Genomic DNA, 12,440 nt, shown 5'->3' on the forward strand with positions numbered 1-12,440 from the left:
TTGGGATAGAAGGCGGTTTTAGACAGTATTACTCCTTAAGGCTAAAAGTGGCGCTTGATTTTATGCTGTTGCCAGTGGCTTCTCGTACATTTCATTTTTAATAGTCCCCCATAATGCAGTTTTGGGCAACAAAGGATTCAGATCTTGCTGTTTCCAAATTAGGAAAGAAAGGCATCCCAGATTATTCCCTGCGCCCTAATTAATTGCTTCAAAAAAAAAAAACAGAACTTAGTTTCAAATATTTGTAATATTTTGCAGATTATTCTACAATTACTTCTGACTCCAAGTCTGAGCTCATGCGTAACAAACACTGCCAGGCACAGGCCACCCCCCGACCCCAGCAGCGCGACTCCATCATGCCCGCTGTGTGTGCTGCATGGGGTGCCCCTCCTGATGCCTTCCTACTGCATTTATTTGTTTTTTATTGTATTGTCACATTCTGCACGAGTAAGTAGGGAGTGTGTTTTGGTCAGAGTGGCAGCAGCAAGAGCCCTGTGCACTGGTGGGGCCAACAGCTCCTTTCTAAGGCCCCCACCCCTGGCAGCCCCCACTGCAGGTATGGAGCCCCCAGCCCCCTCCCCACCTGCCCGTGTGGAGCCCCCTTCCCCATTCCTACCCACAGGTATGGAGCCTCCTCCCCCATCCCCTCCTGCAGGTGTGGAGCGCCCTCCCCTGTCCCCTCCCACAGGTGTGGAGCCCCCTCCCCCATCCCCTCCCTCAGGTGTGGAGTCCCGGCCCCCATCCCCACCCACAGGTGTGGAGCCCCCTCCCCTGTCCCCTCCCACAGGTGTGGAGCCCCCTCCCCTGTCCCCTCCCACAGGTGTGGAGCCCCCTCCCCTGTCCCCTCCCACAAGTGTGGAGCGCCCTCCCCTGTCCCCTCCCACAGGTGTGGAGACCCCTCCCCTGTCCCCTCCCACAGGTGTGGAGCCCCCTCCCCCATCCCCTCCCTTAGGTGTGGAGTCCCGGCCCCCATCCCCACCCACAGGTGTGGAGCCCCCTCCCAGTCCCCTCCCCAGGTGTGGAGCCCCCTCCCCCATCCCTGTCCGCAGGTATGGAGCCCCCCTCCCCGTCCCCTCCCGCAGGTGTGGAGCCCCCTCCCCTGTCCCCTCCCACAGGTGTGAAGCCCCTTCCCCATCCCCTCCCGCAGATATGGAGCCCCGTCACCCGTCCCCACCTGCAAGTGCGGAGCCCCTCCCTAGTCACTGCCTGCAGGTATGGAGCCCTCCCCCTCCCCGCCCGCAGGTGTGGTGCTCCAGGCTGCACGGTATCTGCGGCAAAAGAGCCGGGTTCCAGAAGCCCTGTTCCCAAATGCCTCGACCCAAGCCGAAGATTTCCTCCACCTGCTTTTCTTTACATGTAGCCATTCAAGGTGTTTTCAAGAACATCAGACAGTGCTTATGTAAAGCCACATAACCTAAATTGAAAGATTCAAGGGATAATAATGAGAGGTTGGCAAATAAAAGTAAATGAATGTATGAAATGGAAAATGCCGCCCATAGCTCAGCAGCTTAACTGTGTGACAGCCCTGAGGCTGAACTTCATTTCTTCCGCATGTGTCCAGATTTTCAGAGATACCTCGAGAGCAGGGCTTCGTTCTTTGTACATATCACAGTGACCCATTGGTAGTTGTTAGAAATAGTCTTGGGGGCTGGTTGTAAGGGCACACTGAGCAGGCATGTCAGAAGACTGTTCCCGAAGGCCAGGAGCTGGGCACGGGGCTATGCGGCTGCAGAAGGCTGTGTCAGAGCCGGCTCCTCACTGCCGCGTTGTGTGTTCTGTGCGCTCTCTCTTCCACAGGAAGCCTGTCATTCCATGACTAGAACTGAACTTCAGTGACTTGAAGATATTTAATTTGGAAGAAGAGTTTGACGTTTTATAATTAATCATATTTATTAGTTTTTATGTCTTAATTTCAACAGCATCACTGCAAAACTTGAAAGAGCCTTGGAAAAAGTTGCTCCTCTTCTTCGTGAAATTTTTGTAGACTTTGCCCCGTTCCTGTCCCGCACACTGCTTGGCAGCCATGGACAAGAGCTATTGATAGAAGGTATGAATGATTTCTCTCCCTATTCTGATTATTTCTGTTTCCTATGGGGTATCTGTTAATTATGGCGTAATGTATATTTCTGGAAGAATATGTGTTGCCGAAGGATGTAGAGACTTGCTTCCGCAGATGCTGTGCAGGTGCTCAGTGTGTGTTCTCTCCTTCTTCGTTTTCAAAAGTCACAATATGTTTGTGCAGCCGCTGCCCATAGCTGAGTGGGGAGCTGTGGCCCACATGGGGGGCCCAGGCCTGAACCCCGCCTGTCGAGACCCTAGGTTGAGCCTCTTGTTAGGACAGCATTTATTAAGCAGTGATCTCCAACATTTCCTTCCAACTCTGTGAGCCGTGCTTCTTCAAGTCACTTTCTTATCTGTGTAAAACTTGGAACATGTGAATCCTTTATATGAGAAAACACTGAAAATGTAGAAAAGCACCCAACTGAGCCATGAAGCTGCCTTTCCTCTCCACCGTGTCAACGGACGAGAGACCTTAGTTCATATGTCTGTTTGGAGAAAGTGGCCTTGAGAAGTATTGTTATCTGAAGCCTCTTTTCTTTTGTGAAAAGTTTCATTTTATGAATATTCTTGAGCTTCATGAATATTCGTATATTTTATGAATTTATCTTGAGCAGTGGGTGTCTGGGCAGTCGCCTGGAGCACGTTGGCGGCCCTGTCCCATGGCACAGGACAGTTCCCTGTGCCTGCAGTCCCGAGGCAGAGCTGTCCCACTCGCCCCATCCTGAAGTCGGGTGTGGGTGAAGCCGGCCACGGGAGCAGCAGAGCGGCACATCGCTGGGACCCTTCTGGTGGGGTTCCCTCCCGTGTGTGACTGGCCTGAGCACACACAGCTCTTCCTGCAACGGCACAGGGAGAGAGCGCCTTGTCTCCTCAGTGCCACGTCACCGCATGGGCCAGGGCTGCTTTAGGCCTGTGGAGTCTGTAAGCCAAGGACAGACGAAGCCCCTGCCTTTGGCGCGCTGGCCGTGAGCAGGTGAGCGGCGGAGGAGAGGCCCTTCGCCAATAGGCTGCCATTTGAAATCGGGCTCAGGGTGGGCTGGGGGCAGCACCTGGCTGGTGGGGGCCGGTCAGGGGTCTTCAGGGGAGACCCATGGGTTTCACAGCGCCGGGGGCCTTAGAAGGGGTTCCGGCCTGCAGATTGCTTTCTCTCTTAATTTTATCTATTTTGTTAACATCACCATTGATGCAAACATTTGAGGTTAAAATTTTACTTCTCTTTAAACCTTTTCAACCTGAATTTCAGTGTCTATAATTACTTGTTAAGAATTAATAATTTCTGAAAATAATATTGATTTGGAGCCTGGCTCTCAAGATATTCTTAATATTATAATACTACATCAGGTCGTATTAAAATACCTTCCGAGATAGCATAAATATTATGCTAGTTATAAGTGGGACTGATAGAGTTAGGTACTGCAAAGGATCCTGTACTGTTTTTAAAACTGGGTCACAATTTTGTGCTGTTTTCTGTCAGCCAAAGCAGATGGCAAGTTAGGACTTACATTAATGATTTTTAAGTCACAGTTTATGACTATTTTAGAGTCTGAGGAATTACAGATACTTTTTAAGTGCGCTAAATGATCAGTCAGACCTTTCTAGAGCTTTCCATGGCCAGACGTCTGGACTGCTTCTCACTTATATCTTTGCAGCACTGCAGAGAGATGAGAGGAGAAGTGACTAGGTGATTGAGAGCTGGTTTTCTTGGGCTTCCCTAAGTCTATCTAAAGTGTCCACATGAGTTGAAAGCATTAAAAATATGGTTGCATTTATCAGTGCATCTAGATGACCTGGTATTTTTAAGAAGCTGTGATAAAAATGAATATTGAACACATTAGATCTCAGAAGTTTGCTTTGTGTTTCCCTGGCAGAACATCATTTATGTTTGGCTTGGAACTCACAAAAATGCGTGTGGTGATGTAATTATGATGAGGATAGAGCAGAAGGTGGCATCTACTCCAGGGGACCGCAGGGACATCTTGTGACAGCTCAGGCAGCTGAGAAGTGAAAGAGGAGGGTCCGGGACCAGGCCTGTTGCCTCTGGGCACCTGATGGCCCCGTCTCTGTGCCCCTCGACACCTCGCTTCCAGCCTGACTTCCCTGGCTCTCCCCACACGCCACGGCCCCGTTGGGCACCCGCCTTGAGTCTGCGCTTGTAGCGTGGCCGCTTTCCACCCCATCACGCGGGGCCCCGGCGGCCGGCGCGGTGTCCTGGGTCCTCCTGAGCCGGCGCAGCCCTGGGGCAGCAGCGAGGCCAGCACTAGACTGGGGTGGCACTGACCCCTGCACTGGCCCCCCAGGCCAGAGATAGGCTGAAACATCTTAGAAAAGAGCAGGAAAATTCACTAATGCATCTATTATGGTTTTAGTAGCATTAATAAACATTGTATTAAAATTATGTAATATCTAAGAATATTCATAGTTTCCAGTACTAGCATTTCTTTGGAGTGTGTAGCAGTTGGCTTTCGCCTCCGCAGAGAGGACATCACTAAGACACTGGGAAAGGAGTGAGTCAGGCAAGAGGCCACGCAACCCTCAGGCCATTCCTAACAGCAGTTTGGCAACCTGATGAACCTAATTGCGTGTATTTATTTTAATCTAAAAATGATATGTTAAGGTGTAATTTTAGAAGTTACCATTTAAAATAGCAATAATGCAAAAAACATTACAGCACACAATCAAGGTAGATGGCAATGGTGGCACAGGTTCTGAATCTCCCCAAATTCACTATCAAAAGACAGAACAATGGATAATAAATCCATTTATTTATTATTACGGATTTATGCCAACAGGCATCTACAACAAAACTAGGCGACACAGTATCCCTTTGAACCGCAAAGTATCCTGTGACACTTGGGGACAGTCCACTGTGGCTACAAGGCTTGGGCAAGACCCGCAGTTGTGTGGGAGTTGGTGGCCGGAGGCCAAGGGACGTGTTCTGCAGAAACCCCAGGAAACAGCGGTCCCACCTCCCAGCAGCGGCCCGAGAGGGAGGGCTCCACGCCGTGAGAAGGTGATGGAGCAGCAGAAGGGCACGAGCGACAGAAAGGAGGCCCAGGGAAGGGCGAGAGGGCAGACAGAGCAGAGGACGGCAGGGTGCAGACCGCGTGTTTCTGAAAACCACGTGTCAACCACAGAAGAGGGATTTACAGAGCCTGAAGTGAGAAAAGCTATCTGAAAACTCAGGAAAACTAATCTCACATGAAAAATAAGAACCAATGATTGTAGTCCCATGTATTACAATAAGAAAAATGTGAGCAAGCAGAAAAATATCTCTTTAGACAAGTAAACCATTCCAGAAAGAAAGATGAAACAGTTTCAGAACTAAATGACATTAGAAAATGATCTAGGATACGAAGAAGCAACTTAAATGAGAATTTAGAAAATCTGACAAAAGTGGTGATAGAACTTGGGAAAGAATTAGGAATAAAAAAGGATTTTAAAAACAAATACAAGAAAATTGAAGGAATATAAAATGAATAAACCCAATGTATAAGGCAGTAAAAGAAATGGAAGGTGCAAAGAAAGGAATTTATAAATATCAAACAAATAATGAATAAAGAGACAAGAAACAATGAGAGTGAAAGGGACTAATTTAGAATATCCAACTCACATATAATATGATCTTCCAAAGCTAAGAATAGAAAAATAATAAGATCAATAAGTGAAGGAACTTTCCTGAAATTAAAGATGAATGAAGAAAATATATATTGAAAGGGCAACACTGAGTACCTGAGAAAATTAACCTAGATGACCAACATTGAAATTTATTCTAATGAAATTATTGGACTTTAAAAAAAGAATCTTTCCACATTTAAGCAAAAATACACAGACCCTTATAAGTGAATCAGATGCTTGTCAGGTTTTTTGATAGTCATATATTATGCTAGAAGAAAATAGAGTAGGATCTTTAAGATACTCAAGGAATGAAAATTCAAGCCAAAATAATTAGAGGTATAGGATTGAAGAAAAACTGTTAGCACGAAAAAACTCAGGGACTGTGACTGCTGTGAGTTCCTGGCCCCTGAGGAATGTGCTGCATGTAAAATGAGTACCAGGCAACCACACTGGACTTATGGTGGTCACACCAAATATGCGTTTAATTGTAGAACTAATTCAGGATCATATGGAACAGGGCATAGAATATAATGGCTGTATGCTTCGGAAATTACAAAATTAGGCAATGGGAATTATATCAATGGAGGCATTATTGGTATTTTAATGAAACTGTTGCATATGTAGTGTTGAATAAAACCAGTTAATAATGATTGATTTTCTACTTCTTTCCTCTCATGTCCTTGAAAATTAGCCTTCTCAGTGAAGAAGGGAGCTAGAGATGTAAAATAGATGAGTTTAAAGTAAAAGCCTATTAATTTTGAATTTGAATTGCACATTATCAGTGCATACTTATAATTGCACACACATACACACATTCTAGTTTTGTCCACTGTTTTGCCTAGAAGCATTGACCTACCAAGTAGCAATCAACACATGTAGAAAAAACCAGGGCCTCTTGGAGAACTGGCCGATCTCAAGTCTGGGACAGGAAATGTAAACGTGCATTATACATCTACAAAACTTTTTGATACTTGTATTAGTTAGGGTTCTCTAGAGAAACAGAATCAACAGGGAACACTTGCAAATATAAAATTTATGAAAGTGTCTCACGTGACCATAGGAATGCAGAGTCCAAAATCCACAGGAAAGGCTGCGAAGCCGACGACTCCAATGGATGGCCTGGATGAACTCCACAGGAGAGGCTCACCAGCCAAAGCAGGAATGCAACCTGTCTCCTCTGAGTCCTCCTTAAAAGGCTTCCCATGATTGGATTTAGCATCACTAATTGCAGAAGACACTCCCCTTTGGCTGATTACAAATGGAATCAGCTGTGGATGCAGCTGACGTGATCATGACCTAATCCTATGAAATGTCCTCATTGCAACAGACAGGCCAGCACTTGCCCAATCAGATGAACAGGTACCACAACTTGGCCAAGTTGGCACCTGTCCCTAACCATGACAGTCCACCCCTTGTCAACTTGGCATATATATATATATATATATATATATCACCTTAGACCATACTTAATTTCCAAATGAAAACAAATAAGCACACATTTTTCTTTTACCTGACAATACTCAACTGTCCAGCATATAACTGGAAACACATTAAATCTCTCCAGAATAGTGTGCAAATCCTTGGGCAACATTCATTCTTAAACTTGATATCTTACAACTTAAATAGTATAACACAAACAAAACAGCATTACAGTTCTCGTTTCTGTAACTGATCACATGGTCGAAGTTCATATTTATCACTACCTTCTTCCACTACCCATTCCATGTTCCCTTTCCCCTCAGCAAGCACTTCAGCTGGCCATGGTTCTTTGCCTGGTGGGGTGACCCAAACCTTCATTCCTGAAGTCTCAGAGCCATTAGTGGTCCGGCCTGGATTGTGTTGTTGCAATTTTCCATTGATTTTAATCAATGGCATGGCAGTACTAATAGACGCCCCAGGGGATCTCCTATATTCCAAGAAAACTCTTCTTTACCTCCATTATGTAGTTGCAGTCCTACTTCCTTCTGATAGTCAGGGTCAATTACCCCAGACAATAATGTAATCCCCTTCTTGGTGTGTTGATCCAGAGGCATAAGTAGCCCAAAGTGGCCAGGTGGCAATCTTAACTTCCAGTTCAGTGGTATCACTGTTGTTTCTCCTGGAGAAAGCACACCCTGTTTTGGAACTAAAACCTGTAGACCAGCAGAACTCAGGGTAGCAGGGACAGGAAGCAAAAATTTTCCTAGTGGATCACTAGGAGTAATAGTGAGTGGCACCACACCCATTTCCACCCCTTGGTTCCTGGACCCATGGATCCTGGCTATGGGAGAAACAGCACCATACAGCGGACGCTGATTCAGAGCATACACAGCTTCCTGGAGAACATTACCCCAGCCTTTCAAGTTTTTGCCACCTAGTTGGCACCGTAATTGAGTTTTCAAAAGGCCATTCCACCGTTCTATCAATCCAGCTGCTTCTGGATGATGGGGAACATGGTAAGACCAGAGAATTCCATGAGCATGTGCCCATTCCCGCACTTCATTTGCTGTGAAGTGTGTTCCTTGATCCGAAGCAATGCTATGTGGAATACCATGATGATGGATAAGGCATTCTGTAAGCCCATGGATAGTAGTTTTGGCAGAAGCATTGCGTGCAGGGAAAGCAAACCCATATCCAGAGTATGTGTCTATTCCAGTTAGAACAAATCGCTGCCCCTTCCATGAAGGGAGTGGTCCAATGTAATCAACCTGCCACCATGTAGCTGGCTGGTCACCTCAGGGAATGGTGCCATATCGGGGGCTGAGTGTGGGTCTCTGCTACTGGCAGATTGGGCACTCAGCAGTGGCTGTAGCCAGGTCAGCCTTGGTGAGTGGAAGCCCATGTTGCTGAGCCCATGCATAACCTCCATCCCTACCACCATGACCACTTTGTTCATGAGCCCATTGGGCAATAACAGGAGTTGCTGGGGAAAGAGGCTGACTGGTTTCCATAGAACGGGTCATCTTATCCACTTGATTATTAAAATCTTCCTCTGCTGAAGTCACCCTCTGGTGTGCATTCACATGGGACACAAATATCTTCATGTTTTTAGCCCACTCAGAAAGGTCTATCCACATACTTCTTCCCCAGACCTCTTTGTCACCAATTTTCCAATTATGGTCTTTCCAAGTCCCTGACCATCCAGCCAAACCATTAGCAACAGCCCATGAGTCAGTATACAAACGCACCTCTGGCCAGTTTTCCTTCTAAGCAAAATGAACAACCAGGTGCACTGCTCGAAGTTCTGCCCACTGGGAGGATTTCCCCTCACCACTGTCCTTCAAGGACACCCCAGAAAGGGGTTGTAATGCTGCAGCTGTCCACTTTTGGGTGGTACCTGCATATCGTGCTGAATTATCTGTAAACCAGGCCCGAGTTTTCTCTTCCTCAGTCAGTTCACTGTAAGGAACTCCCCAAGAGGCCATAGCTCTGGTCTGGGAAAGAGAAGGTAATGTGGCAGCAGGAGTGGAAACCATGGGCATTTGTGCCACTTCTTCATGTAACTTACTTGTGCCTTCAGGACCTGCTCTGGCTCTATCTCGTATATACCATTTCCACTTTACAATAGAGTGCTGCTGTGCACGCCCAACTTTATGGCTTGGTGGGTCAGACAACACCCAACTCATGATAGGCAACTCAGGTCTCATGGTAACTTGGTGGCCCATGGTTAAGCGTTCAGTCTCTACGAAGGCCCAGTAGCAGGCCAAAAGCTGTTTCTCAAAAGGAGAGTAGTTATCTGCAGCAGATGGTAAGGCTTTGCTCCAAAATCCTAAGGGTCTGCGTTGTGATTCTCCTATAGGGGCCTGCCAAAGGCTCCAGACAGCATCTCTATTTGCCACTGACACTTCCAGCACCATTGGATCTGCTGGATCATATGGCCCAAGTGGCAGAGCAGCTTGCACAGCAGACTGGACCTGTCGCAGAGCCTCCTCTTGTTCAGGTCCCCACTCAAAATTAGCAGCTTTTCTGGTCACTTGATAAATGGGCCGGAGTAGCACACCCAAATGAGGAATATGTTGTCGCCAAAATCCAAAAAGGCCAACTAGGCGTTGTGCCTCTTTTTTGGATGTGGGAGGGGCCAGATGCAGCAATTTATCCTTCACCTTAGAAGGGATATCTCGACATGCCCCACACCACTGGACACCTAAAAATTTTACTGAGGTGGAAGGCCCCTGTATTTTTGTTGGATTTATCTCCCATCCTCTGACACGCAAATGCCTTATCAGTAAATCTAGAGTAGTTGATACTTCTTGCTCACTAGGTCCAATCAACATGATATCATCAATATAATGGACCAGTGTGATGTCTTGTGGGAGGGAGAAACGATCAAGGTCTCTGCGAACAAGATTGTGAGATAGGGCTGGAGAGTTGATATACCCCTGAGGTAGGACAGTGAAAGTATATTGCTGACCTTGCCAGCTGAAAGCAAACTGTTTCTGGTGGTCCTTACTAATAGCTATTGAGAAAAAAGCATTTGCCAGATCAATAGCTGCATACCAAGTACCAGGGGATGTATTGATTTGCTCAAGCAATGATACTACATCTGGAACAGCAGCTGCAATTGGAGTTACCACCTGGTTGAGTTTACGATAATCCACTGTCATTCTCCAAGACCCATCTGTTTTCTGCACAGGCCAAATAGGAGAGTTGAAAGGGGATGTGGTGGGAATCACCACCCCTGAATCTTTCAAGTCCTTAAGAGTGGCAGTAATCTCTGCAATCCCTCCAGGAATATGGTATTGCTTTTGATTTACTATTTTGCTTGGTAGGGGCAGTTCTAGTGGCTTCCACTTGGCCTTTCCCACCATAATAGCCCTCACTGCACGAGTTAGAGAACCAACGTGGGGATTCTGCCAGTTGCTCAGTATGTCTATGCCAATTATACATTCTGGAACTGGGGAAATAACTACAGGATGGGTCCGGGGGCCCACTGGACCCACTGTGAGACGGACCTGAGCTAAAACTCCATTGATCACCTGGCCTCCATAAGCCCCCACTCTGACTGGTGGTCCAGAGTGACGTTTTGGGTCCCCTGGAATTAATGTCACTTCTCAACCAGTGTTTAATAATCCCTGAAATATCTGATCATTTCCTTTTCCCCAATGCACAGTTACCCTGGTAAAAGGCCGTCGGTCTCCTTGGGGAAGACTTAGAGGAAGGTTAACAGTATAAATTTGTGGCAGTGTAACAGGTTTCTCCCCCATAGGGACCTGGCCTCCCCTTCATTCAAGGGGCTCAGGGTCTGTAAACTGTTTCAAGTCTGGAAATTGGTTAAGGGGCCGTGACTCTGAGTTTTTGTAATTCAGGTTAGACTTCTGTTCCCTTGACCTAGAACTCTTTTGTTTATACAGCTCCAATAAGAATTTTGTAGACTGCCCTTCTATTGTATTTCTAGGCACCCCATGATTTACTAGCCAATGCCACAAATCTCTGCGTGTCATATAATTTTGATGCCTCCTTTGAGTTTGTTGTCTATTATAATACCCACGTCTACCCTGTCTTTGGTGATTAAGTGCTGCCACCTGGCTTCTGCCAACTCGGGATCCTGTCATCCCCATTGTGTTTAAGGATTCCAGCTCAGTGACAGCAGTTCCTACAATAATATCTGACCTACAGATAAGTGCAACCACAGAGCTCTTGAGGGATGATGGTGCTAGTCTCACAAATTTATTTCTCACTGTTCTGGTAAAAGGTGCATCCTCTGGACATTCCTGGGGTGTAAGAGCAGGCTTTGCATGATAAATCCACTCTAACATCCCAATCTCTCTAAGCCTCTGGATCCCCTCATCTACATTATACCAGGGCAGTTCTGGCATTTCAACCTCAGGTAATGTTGGCCACCTTTTGATCCATGTTTCAACCAACCACCCAAACAAGCTGTTAACACCTTTTCTAACTGCTCTAGCTATAACACTGAATGCAGAATCTCTGCTTAGTGGGCCCATATCAATAAATTCAGCCTGATCCAGCCTTATATTCCTCCCACCATTATCCCACACTCTTAAAATCCATTGCCACACATATTCCCCTGATTTCTGTCTATATAAATTGGAAAACTCACACAGTTCTTTTGGAGTATAACGTACCTCCTCATGTGTGATACTTTGTACCTCACCTTTAGGGGCCTGTTGGGACTTTAGTCTAGGTATAGGTCTAGAAGAAATGAGGGGTGGTGGGGGTGGGTCATGAAAAGAATTAGAAATATCTTCCAAGCCATTTGCTTCAGGGCTTTCATTTGCAGTTTCATCTGGTGAAACAGGATTAATAACTAGGGCTAATCCCTTCAGGAGGAGGTTGGGTGGCCAATTCCTCAAGGCAGGCTGGAGGTGGGGCGGCTATGTCCTCAGGGCAGACTATTACAGGGTTATCTAAAGAAGGCTCAGCATGGTCTAGGGTTTCAACCTCACCCCCAACATCATTATCAATCCATATGTCACCATCCCATTTTTCAGGGTCCCACTCCTTTCCGATCAATGCCCTCACTTTAACGACAGACACCATGCAAGACTGAGATTTCAGTTTACGTTGTAAAGTTGCTACTCTAACAATAAGATTCTGAGTCTGATTTTCAGAGATCTCAAGTCTACGGCTACAGGAAATAAAATTTTCCTTCAGGATACTCATAGAAACCTCTATATCTTTCAGACGGCACTTAAGCTTCTTGTTTGAAGCCTTAAGCCCATCCCTTTCACCCTTTAATGTAGACAGTGTATCTAACAACAACCAACCAACATCTCTATAACTCTTATTTCTACAAAACTCTGTAAAGGTGTCAAAAACATTAT

The 12,440-nt window shown here is 46.2% G+C and overlaps 1 protein-coding gene across 7 annotated transcripts in view; it reads left to right on the plus strand.

Annotated features, from left to right (window-relative positions):
- Window positions 1–12,440, plus strand: part of NBEA (neurobeachin) — a 752,331-nt gene that overhangs the window by 335,151 nt on the left and 404,740 nt on the right. For all 7 annotated transcript variants that reach the window (XM_077159019.1, XM_077159015.1, XM_077159017.1 and 4 more), the window contains exon 33: window positions 1,920–2,047. In XM_077159019.1, coding sequence (XP_077015134.1) covers window positions 1,920–2,047 — 128 coding nt within the window. The remainder of the gene's footprint in view (window positions 1–1,919; window positions 2,048–12,440) is intronic.

This window comes from Tamandua tetradactyla, chromosome 4 (assembly GCF_023851605.1).
Source record: "Tamandua tetradactyla isolate mTamTet1 chromosome 4, mTamTet1.pri, whole genome shotgun sequence".
NCBI classification, from domain to species: Eukaryota; Metazoa; Chordata; class Mammalia; order Pilosa; family Myrmecophagidae; genus Tamandua; species Tamandua tetradactyla.